General features: G+C 48.1%; 1 protein-coding gene across 2 annotated transcripts in view; it reads left to right on the forward strand.

Annotated features, from left to right (window-relative positions):
* The window catches only part of Gle1 (Gle1 RNA export mediator), a 48,343-nt gene extending 41,045 nt beyond the window's left edge, over nucleotides 1-7,298 (forward strand). For both annotated transcript variants that reach the window (XM_077701064.1, XM_077701065.1), the window contains exons 10-11: nucleotides 350-540; nucleotides 5,533-7,298. In XM_077701064.1, coding sequence (XP_077557190.1) covers nucleotides 350-540; nucleotides 5,533-6,016 — 675 coding nt within the window. In that variant the 3' untranslated portion in view covers nucleotides 6,017-7,298. The remainder of the gene's footprint in view (nucleotides 1-349; nucleotides 541-5,532) is intronic.
* Nucleotides 7,299-11,627: the final 4,329 nt, after the last annotated feature.

Consider the following 11,627-nt stretch of genomic DNA (forward strand, 5'->3'; position numbering starts at 1 on the left):
TGTGTGTTGGACATTCCAAACTCTACCCCACTGATTAGAGTTCACTTAATAACATCGCTGTTGACACCACCATTAAGAATTGGGTTGAAATGGAGCAGACGACGCATGCCAGTGTTTTCTTTTTTTTCTGCAGCGTGCGGGTACAGTGGCACAAGCCGTGCCACGGCCGTGGTGCTTCGGCCATGTCCGTTTCCTGTGTTGCCAAGCAAAGAAATTGACAGCTAAACTTTTCAGTGAATACCACCTATAGTGAAGAACTGAAGGCTGCCCTCAATGTAGTGTCGGGGCATTGGTGTCCCCAGCTGCATCCCCTAGTGCAAGAAGTTGTGTCCCCCTCTCCCCCACCCAGCTGCAGGGGGAGGAGCAGATCGTGTCCAACGGGGACACGGCGTTCCCCATCGCCTCCCTGGCCGTGGGCCTGTGGTGCCGCTTCCCTGACCTGGGCGACCTGCTGCTGGGCCACTTCTACATGCGCTGCCCCGCCCTGGTGCCCGTCTTCTTCAGCCGCGAGGCCATGGACTCCGAAGTGGAGTACCTGCGGTCCGTGCAGCCACGACACTCTCCCTCTCTGCCTCCCCTCCCTGCATAGCCCGGCTGAGTTATTTTGCGGCCGTATGGTGGCATGTGACATGCTATGACCTTCCTAGAGCCCCCGCAGAAGCCCCTTTCATTGTGTTCATGGCTGGGGTGTGAAGCGCTTGAACTTATGACAGTAGCAACAGGGACCAGCAAGACAAGCCGGAACCCCCTGCTGCTGGTTCCTTTCTGGTTCCTGTTCCTGTTTTCCCAGGTTGAGGCGCTCCACAGCCCAGCTATGCAGCATCAACTAGCCCCTATTGTTAACTAACCTCTACTCTTAATGTTAATCTGTTGATCCCTAGTTGTCGAAACTGAGACAACGAGTTCCCACTGGATGTGCACAAACGGGATGCACTAGTGGCAGAACAACACCGAAAGGTTCACAAAAGCAGCGCATGCACCGTTCCTGCCCGTTTTTGCCTCTGTTTCAGAGACTCTTCTGCCTAGTGGCAGTGGCGGTGTCGTTCCACAGTGGAGGCGCAAATTTAACCGATTGCAAATGTCACGTAAAAATTCAGGGTCCCAGTATCCCTTGTGAAGGAGTGGGCAAGAACGCAGAACATAGTGGCGGGCGTGTTCTACTTTCCCCCTCAGTGTAGTCCTCTATCAGGAAGGAGTGGGTGATGCTTGTGGGAAAGAATCATAAATGGTGCTGCTCAGGAGCGAGATCTCAAACCCGTTAACTTTGCATTTTAGTGTCAGAAGCAGTTGCCATACCCCCGTGAGAAAGTCGTGGTGATGGCAGTGTGCCATGATGTGTGTACAGTCTTTGTCAAAATTTTCTAGGCCATGGAAAGAGCATAGGCCCCCAAAAGTTCTGAGCACAAGCTTACCTCTCGAGTGAGGCTGGATCATTTTATTCCGGCAAACTGGAGGGAACACCTGTCTTTCTTCTTACTGTCATAAAATGTTCTGGTCACTGTGGAACATTAAGCTTTGGCTTCGAATTATTAGTGGCCTGTAAGCCTAAGGCATGGACTAGAAAATTTTGACAAAGACAGTACATGCAGAGAAATATTTCCTCAGAGCCAGGCACACGTCATGTCCCGAGATAAAATCCTCCTCCCCAGCAACGTGTAGAGTAGTACTAATGGCACGTGTGAGATTTGTGACAAACTTGTGCCTTTTCCCACCATGCCATGGCCAGCAGGATAAGGTTGTGGTGGAGGAGCTTTGTGATTTGGAGTGGCAAATTTCTTGCTGGAGCCAGGTGTATATCAAATTCTACCATGAAAAGACACTCTCATTTCACTCCAGTTCAACTCTAACGCAGGACACTGGGTTTTGCCTTTCCATTCTTGGTGTGCAGTGTGCTGACTGCATCGGAGGTGATGTGGCCTATCAAGATAGCTAGCTTGAATTTCTTAGTGCAACTGCTTGCAATATATGGTTTTCTTTTTCTTGCACGTTTGATCCATAAAAGTTAATGTGTGCCTCAAGCTTGGCCTCAAGGGTATGACTCCCGGTTACTAGCCAACGGTTACTGGTATGTACCATATAACTCGGAATATAGGTTGCGATTTTTCACTAAAAAGTTTGCCAAAAAGTCACCCCTCGACCCGTGTACCGTTCATCGGCTTAATTTTTTCCCCATTTATCTGCCGCAAAGTACGGGGGTCGACCTATATGTAGTTGCCACGCCGCTGTGTCATGGGGAAGATCCCAGTAGCAGTCACCGCATGTGTGCTCCAACACTAGCGCAACAAATAGGCTTTGTCAAGCAGAGAGTAATGCATAAGAGTACGACCGTTGCTAATGGCAGAGACAATTTCTGCCAGACCTCTAGATCATGTGTGTACTCAGGTGCTGGTCACCTCGATCGCAAGGTTGAAGCAGCCCCCAGCAACCAGTCCCCATGGCTGCCCAGGCATAGAGCCTACAGTGACAGACACGCATGTCAGAGTGACAGTTCACGGAAACAACAGAACAGCTTGTGGTGCATTACTTTTAGTTACTAATAATACACAGAATGTGGTGAATAACTCTTTTATTTGCAAGTATTAGTAAATGCAGGAAAAAACGAACATACAGCAATCAACTCGTTTTAATCCCCTCCAGAACGCATTACAGTACCAAGAATGAACGCGGCTAATACAGCCAGACAGATCAGTAGAAGCTAGTTTTTTTCACCAATGCAGAGTGTGAACCTGCTGTGCCATATATGGACGTTATTGAACGGCTCCAGATAAGCAACTCCCAAGTTCATTTAACATAGCGGGAAACAATTATTGGCAGCATGCATTTTTTTTTAAGGGGGTGGTACTCGGAATAATTTTAGAACACTAGTTCGCATTTTTAATAATGGGAAATGTCCAGCTTATTTCACCTTTGGAACCACAGTAAACCATGCTTGCTGAATTTTTTTTTGGTGCGCTTTTGCTCCACGGAGTCTGTGGAATTTCACAGATGGATTCTTGTCTTTCGCGTTACTGTTGTGGCAGCCGACTTGTGCAACGATATTGGGGTTTGCCTTGGTTTTCAGTTTTACCACCGCAGACATCGCGAAACGGCTGTGGGAGCGTCCGCTCTTTCCCGCACTCCCGAACCGAGGGAGACTCCTGCCGGCCTGCCCGGCTGCGTTTGACAACTGCACGTGCAGCTTCGTGTGCCCGCTGTCCCACTCCCCTGATCCATTTCTGTCTTTTCGCACTGCCTGAGGTACCGGCACCGCCTTGCTCACAAATGTGAACAAAGCAGCCACCAACTGCACGAGCCAATTAACCCGGCACGTAAAAAAAGTGGCGGGAACCCCTCCGGCTCCCGGGAAAGGACAAAACCAACGCTTCGTGTTAGAGTCAGCGCTGCCCTCACCCGACAAACTTTAGCTTCGCCTCCCTTTAGTCTTTCTTGGGCTACTCAAATGCGAAATTGTCTGTCTGTGTGTCTGTCTGTCTAGTCCTCGATTCAGCCAACCAGCCAGAAGTTAAGATGAACTCCTCAGTAAGAAGTTTATATAGGCAAAACAGTTCCAATCTAATAAATGTCAAAATATGCTCCATATTTGTCAATGCAGTTGAACAGAGAGAATATTAGGCTTATTTGAAGAAGTACGTCAATACGTAACCGTTGCTTGCAGTTTTATTTTAATTAGAAGTATATGTGCGCTTGATTTATGTGTGAGCAAATTTAAAAAAACACGTTGAAAAAAAAGTTTTAACCACAAAATACAAATAGGCTGCCGCCCGGACCTCACACTCGTGGCTCCCGCCGGCCTGCCCGGCTGCGTTTGACAACTGCACGTGCAGCTTCGTGTGCCCGCTGTCCCACTCCCCTGATCCATTTCTGTCCCAACAGTCCCAACAGACGGCGCTGCAGTGTGAACATGGATAAATTCGTAGAACTCCACAAACCACCAATGGGTGGACCGAGACAGGGAACAGCGTAAGGGGTGGGCGGATGAGACAGGAGAGGCGGTTACGTGGCAAAAGCGGCAGAAGCCTATTGTAGATGTCACAGTGGCTAAGGTGTTGTGCTGCTGAACCCAAGGACGCGGGTTCGATTCCTGGCTGCGGTGGCTGCTTTTCTGATGGAGGCAAAAAGCGAAAACACTCGTGTGTACGAGATTTCGGCACACGTTGAAGAACCCTAGGTGTTCAAAATTAATCCGGAGCCACGTACTATGGCGCACCTCATAACCTGTGTAGCGTTAGTGTGTTAAACCTTATTATCAATCAAATAAAAAAAGCTATTGTCTTTCAACATCACCTGCGTTGCGTCGGCGCGTTAAACCCTACAATCAATCAATCAATCATCAATCAATTGTCTTTCAACATTTGCAGCATTGCAGGTAGATGCGTGGCCTTCTTTCTTTTTACAGTAGAACCCCGTTGATGCGTTTTGAGTTCACATTATTTCCCGGTTACTACGCTCTCAGAGTTGAACACTAAAAATTCCCCGCAGTACGTTTCTTACCAGATACAGTGGAACCCCCTGTTAATACGTTTTTTACTGGACTGGGAAAAGAGAACGCAACAGCCGGGAAAATGTAAGAGCGAGGAAACCCCTCGAAAATGGGCCGGCGTCTAGCTGGCATCGGTAAATCACCCACTATCTAGAGCTCCATTGTTGCCAACTTGTTTTCTGCCCGTTCTTCCAAATGTAGCGGTCTTTTTTTGCATTTTTTATGTGCAAATTTATTGTTGCCAAGAGCAATTAAGACGGCCGTCAAGTCATGTTAGTCGTCGTATAATCACTGTACTACTCGCTCACCATCACCCTACTCGTGAAGGCTGACAGCAAAATCGGGCGTCGTGAAATCCCCGTACTACTTGCTCGCCATTCTGACCGTCTGTATGGGTGGTCTGTATGGGCCGAGCGTAGACGCACCGAGACCGATCTCAACGCTACCGCAGCGCCACCGCCTGGTCGGCAACAGTACTGGCCCATGCCGTGGTACAGGAAGGCCTCACTCTTTTCCAACTGATCTAGTATGAACCATGCGGCGGTGCTAACATCACGCACTTCCGGCGTTCTGAAGTGAAACTTCTGTTGTAAGCTCTGTGATGATCATTCGTTTTAGCACTTTCAATGGATGGCCATCTAGTGGCGGCCTCTCCAACTCTCTTGCGGCTTCTTGTAGCCAGTTCAGTAACAAAGCCTGGCCAAGACTCATCAAAAGCCAAAATGGCGGTGCCCAAGCCACTTCGGAGTGTCAGGTTGTGGCGCATTATATGGGAACGAGCCCACAGTTGCGACGTTACAGCTGGGTTTGCAATATATTATATCCTATGGGAACTATGCCAGGACTGATGGCACACACCGTAAGAGCCAGGAAAACGAAACAGCGGGGTTCTACTGTAGTATGTTTTCCCAGGTTGTATGTTTTTCCCTCGCATTTTTTTTTTATTCAACTGTAGATGGATAGATGGATGAGAGATAAGTCGTCCAAAGTGCGGCCATGCTGCCCTCTCTTGCGTGCCTAGCCACCTGACCCGTGCCCCTTCCCCCTGGCAGGCTGTGTGGCTACAAGCTGCTGGAGGAGAACCGTCTGGAGACGGAGACCCAGTTTGTGCGGCGGGTGGGCGGCCTGGCGCGCCTCTACGTGGCCATCCTGCAGACCCCCCTCCCGCCCTGGCACGACAGCAGCGGCAGTGGGGGGGAGGGTGCTGGGGCTCCGCCGGGGCCCGAGCGGGTGTGGCAGTGGCTGGCACTGTGCACGAACGCTGCCGCGGCCATCCGGGAGCCCAGCCTGGTGGCCACCCTGGTGTCCACCTTCCTGGAGGTGGCCGGCTGGGCGCTGCAGCGCGACTACGGCCACCAGTTCCGCAAGCTGCTGCACTGCCTCTGCAAGGACTACTTCCCCCGCCTCAAGCAACACAAGGAGGCCGCCTCGGGGGGGCCCGTGGCGCGCCTCGAGGGGCTCCTGCAGCAGGTGCTGCGCAGGGGACAGCTGGACAGGCCGCAGGCCAGCACGGCCGCCAACAACTGCCTCCAGTGAAGGAGGGGGCCGCAAGCGTGCTGCTTCGCATCTCCTTCATCAAGGCATGCAGTTCCTTCGTGCGAGTGTACCAGCGTGGCAACCATCTGGCAACACCAGGCTCAAATGCATACGAGGGTGCTCTGGTAGCAACATGACAGAGCCACTTTCGCCTCCTTCTGGAGAAAAACTTCAAGCGGCCAGTCGTTTCTGTGACGTCAAACTCTTGCCTCCTCTTAGAACTGGGCCCATCCGGTTTTTTTTTCTTCAATTCACAGTTGCTGTGTTGGGGGAGCTGAAGCTGTGCTTCACGTTGGCTTCGTCAGGAAGCTCTTCCTTCTTGAGAGCGTACCAGTGGCAACAGGGTGGCCATGTGGCCTCAAACATGTACAACAAGGAGCTGCTGGCAGAAACACATGAGAAGCACTTTCACCCCCTTCTGCAAGAGGACCTCACAGGCCTGGTTGTTTTCCTGGAATCAAGTTGTTGCCTCCTTCATTGGAACTGGGCCCAACTGGTTTTTTAATTTTTAGAAGTGACAATTACTCTGTGGGTAGGTGTGTCATGCCAGTGTGGCTTTTGGGCTGCCAGTGCGCTGAGAATCCAAGCAAGTGGCTTGCAGCTGTGTCGTGAAGGAAAGACAAATTGTGAAGAGTTCCAGCCGGCATTCTGTGTCCTGTGGAACGAGCAACACTGTTAACAGTTCCTCCAAGGTTTAGTGAAGACCATTCTCCATTGTGGCAGCCCAGCAAAGCTGAAAATGGAGTCAATTGTAGAAAGAAGGGTCTCAAGTCTATAGAAGGCTGTCTCCAAGCCGCTATAAGGAAATGGCCCACAACATCTGCACGGAGGAACGCTCACAATCAAGCAATGCCCTTTGGACTATCAACGACAGGCAGAAATGCCCTTAGGAATATACGATTGACTATACGTAGATGGTCGACAATACGTAAAAGGATCAACAATGCGTAGAAAAACTAGCTCGTACCCAGCACTTCTTCCTTGCGTCCTGTTCTGGAGTGTAGTGTTTCTGCATCCACCAGTGACAACAAGCATTGTTGTTCGTCTCTGTCCATAGGAACAGATGTGTGTGTGGTGTAAACAGGAAGAAATACTGCAGTGAACACGTGGTTTCAAGAGAAAAGATATGCCTGTCACACAACAGCAAGCCGACCCATTTGTAAAAAGTTCCCGTCACGTAACGGCATTTTCGTATCTGTTCTTATCTGGCGGTGTTTTTATTGCACACTACAGTTGTGCAGTGATTCACAAAAAAAATAAACTTCTAATTCTGATATTGTTATGACGCTGTGGTGACCTGTTTTCTCATTCTTACTTGGCCAAGGTTAAAAGAAACAAGCTTTTCAACAGCTCCCTTTAGGTCCATACCAGAGGTTTTGTTTAGACCACTAGTACATTCTTGGTGCAAAGTCCCCAGGTCATGCCAGAAGTTTCCAGGACAAAAATGATCCAAAGCAAAAGCTAGTTAACTGTCATAATCAAACGAAATGTCTCATGCCACGAAGTTGACAAAAACGTTTACTGGGCCATTATAGTGGATTTATTTGGTTGCTCTTCAGTTAATTTTTTACTTCAATTATTTGTGGCCAGGGAATATTTGGCATGCCCTCAGGTTTTTTTTTTTTTTTCCCCGATCTAGTCTGTACATTCTGGCAAATGCCTCTAATGTGTGGAACAAACAAGTGCCATCTGGAATGCAGTGCCACCTGTTTTTCAATGCCAGAACTAGGTGGGAAAATAACAGGCTGAAATGCAGTGGCACCATGATGATGCAGTGAGGTATTTGAACAGTTGCAGCTCTGTCGAAGCAATGGTGGAGTAAAATTTGGGGTACGCAGAAGGTTTCTTGGGGGTTAGTCGCTGTGCTGTGCAGGTGAATTCATTCAAAGCAGGCCACTTGGTACACACCCATCACGTCACCAGCACAGAAGGACTGCTGTCAAAGCAAATTCAACCATTGTAACGGAACACGATACACAAGTAAGGAATTCGTATTTACGCACAAATCACTGATCCATCTTTGCACTCCTTGAAAGTGTCTTCCACTGAGGAGCCTTGCTCTTCAGTGCATGTGGAGGCAAGATTTCTAGTCAAGTTTGATTTTTGCAGCCCAATCTGTTCAAGCAAAGGCAAGAAAAGCAGCTCCCGACACCTTGTGTAGCTATCTTGCAAGTGTAAGCACCTGCCTTGGGTGCAGTCCTGTTCCCGTGTCCATGGCTTATGCTACTGGTTTAAAAAAATGGATGCTGCTGTAATGCAATGGTACTAAGCACAGCAAAGTATGCAAATGATCCCAAAATGACCGCACTTGTATCTTTGTCTAAAAAAATTAGCACTTATTCAGGGTGCGTTCATTATGCAAGGTAAGAGAGTTTCCATATTTTTACCTTGGTGCATCAGTTTTAACTCTGTGTGCTCTTCCACATGCCAAGAGCCAATTTGTTAGCCTTATCTGTAGATTTCACACCGCCGCGAAAAGAAGTCGTGCAGGTCTGCAGCCAGTGCTCGTTCCCAAATTAAGGTTGAAGAACAAAGCCCTTTTAAGAACTCATGCGAGAACCAAACTTCCACCATGTGCTAGAAACCACCCCAAAACAACAACAAAAAAAAAAAGGAAACCAACGCGTAAGCCATGAAGGTAGCGAAGCTGTACACAACCTTCACGACCATCACAAAGGTTTAAAGGAGCCATGAAGACAAAATACAAGTTGAGTTTATTAGAAAGACTACTTAGTCCCGATAACAATGATACCAATATCATCGGAATCTTCGAACAAATAACGGAGATATTAAAGAAAACGTGTGAAGTAGTCGCGACCCCCTCGCCAATTTCCCGCAACTTTTCTATGACGTCACAGAACCTTGTTTGTGCGATTGGCGGCCACCTAACTGACCTGTTGCGACGACACATGACTGGATGTCTGTAATGGGGTCTCTAGTTCCATTTGACCGCATCACTTAAATGCTAACGTGCAGTTAATGCATTGAAAATTATATTTTATTGTTGGCCCGTATGACGTCATTCTTGCTCATAACACGTCACTGTGGTGCAAAATTTGAAAGTTTTTAAATACTTCTTGCTTTTTTTTCGTTAACAAACATCTTTTGTGGCTCTAATGGAGCTGAGTGAGATACTGAATCCTAGTTCTTTCAAATTAAACGAAGTTGTATTTTCTCTTCATGGCTCCTTTAAGTCCACGATTGCAGCCGATTTGCTTCTTCGTTGCTGCAACGACCTTTATTCCATCATTGTTGCTATAACTGTGAGCTCCCTTCAATTTTTTGGAAGTGATAATCATTGGACATCACCCCGGAGGGGCGTACACTGCAACGTGTCTTTCTCGTTCTGAGCTAGTGTTGCCACGATTACGGTGAACACTGTTTTCTTTTTTTTGGGCCAATCTCCTTAAGTGGGTATGCTTGGCTTGCAAACGTGTGTAGGAGATGCTGGGTGGTCGCAGCGAGGCATGCACGCACGAGTGCTCCGCATTTTGTTGGTTTTGTTAACTGTCGAGCGGTCGCTACGAGGCCTGTGCTCACGTGCGCGTTCAGCAATTTTTTGGTATTTTTTAATTGCAGGCACAAAAAATTCCGATTTGCTAAACAGCTTCGCTGTTAAAACGGAATTCTTTTCTATCTGGAGGCTTTGTATATGCAGAGTTATCTATGTCTGCCCATGGCACGGTACTAATGGCGCAGTACTGAAGGGCATCGGGTAGCGGGCATTGAGTCTGCTGTGGGAGACGTGATTACAAGATGGCGGCTGTATTCACGACCAACTTGTGTTCTAGCAAACAACATGGTAGCAGCGTTCCATACGCTGCTGTTTTCGCACACATTTTTGCGACTGAAAATTGGTAAAACATGCTTAATGTACGGGGATGCGTTCATTATGCGAGTAAGCATGATAGCAGTTTACCTGAATGCTACAAAAAAAAGGTTCATGAGAACCAATGTTGCGGAATGGGTATCCCATTCCAATGCCATTCTGAGGAATCAGAACTTTGTAATTCCATTCCGTTCAATTCTGTGGAATGACAAAACAGCCCATTCCCACTCCTGAAATGAACGGGCAGTTCAATTTCATTCCTTTAATTCCTCAACGTAGAAATGCGGTTGATTCCCCTGTCGTAGGAATCAGTAAAACACAAAAGTGAAATGTGCAGCAAAATCTGCAGCTCAGCATGATTTGCGGGTCGGCGGCTGTCTTGTGGGTGTGCTTGGCAAGCGACGTCCTGCTGGCGGGTCGCCTCAGCGGAGGTGCTTTGGTGCCATTTCCGTGACAGATATGACGTCAGTGAAATCTTGGGGTATCGCGGCATGAAACACTGTTGTGTTAAAATATAAAACCCGAAAACGAACAACCCTAAGTGTAACGTACTCTTTAATACTAGAGGTTGCTTTCCCGCAAAAAGACCCTGTGTGCAGGGGTGCACCCTTTACAGGCCGCTTGCTCCGCTGTACTGGCATCACTTCCGTGACGGATACGATGTTAACGAAATCTTTGTGTATCCGATAATAAAACACTTTCATGCTAAAAACTGCCTCGTGCTGCATTGAGTTACCGGGGAATGCAACTTGACCCACCGCGGTGGCTCAGTGGCTAAGGCGCTGTGCTGCTGGGGTTCAACTTTAGCAGGGCCAGCTGCTTGTCTGATGTAGGCGAAAAGCAAAAACGCCCATGTGTGTGATTTCGGCGCGTGTTGAAGATCCCCAGGTGGTCAAAATTAATCCGGAGCCTTCCACTATGGTGCGCCTCATTGCCTTCATTGCGTCATCGTGTTCAAACCCTACACTCAATCGAAGGAACGCAACATGAATCTGACGTTATCATACGCGTTGGAAACTACAAAAGTACTCAAAACGTGTCACTTGTCACCAAAGTAGGGAGGTGGTAGCAGCTTGGCGACATATCTCGTGCAGAACCACCCTTCTAATGCAAAAATGGGCAGTATCACTGCCTCTTTTTCCATAAGCATCAGGAGTCAAGCTACTTATAGTTTGTGCATGTTAGCTTGTTCTAGGTTTGTTCTTGCGCGATGCGATATGAAGCGCCTATTACGATGATGGCTGCTTTTTTCTGTTTCGTTGCACAGCCTGTCGCGCACTGTCTTGCTATCTGCTTCGCGTACCGTCAGACCAACGCCATTAGGATGCTGTGGCTAACTTGCAGGCATGTCACGCGTACCTTGCTCACATCTGTTCACTTAAATGATTTTAACTGAACTTGGAGCATCAAGCAATAATGTTCTGTATCAACGCGAGACAGCAGAGCAGCATCATGGAATACACTTAACAGTTTTGCATTCACCGTAGAAAGTCTCCATCGCTTTCACATTGACCTCCATTGCGCTCATTTATTGTCCTGGCATTACCTCAGCCCAATCCTTTCAATACAGGACATTATTGATGACGCCCATGCCCGTAGCTTTTAGTAGGCGGTTTTCGATCGGACTTAAGCGTTCGGCTTTTTTTCCCCACATAACGCAACAAAGTGAACAAATGCATCATAGATTTTTGTAATATTAAGCATGGAGCTGGTATATTTGTTAGCCTAAAGCACTTGGGTCAGCTGTTCTAAAGATCACTTATGCGCCAAATCGTGACGGGA

Source organism: Haemaphysalis longicornis, unplaced genomic scaffold (assembly GCF_048455015.1).
Source record: "Haemaphysalis longicornis isolate Haplotype H1 unplaced genomic scaffold, Haemaphysalis longicornis Haplotype H1 scaffold_20, whole genome shotgun sequence".
Classification (NCBI taxonomy): Eukaryota; Metazoa; Arthropoda; class Arachnida; order Ixodida; family Ixodidae; genus Haemaphysalis; species Haemaphysalis longicornis.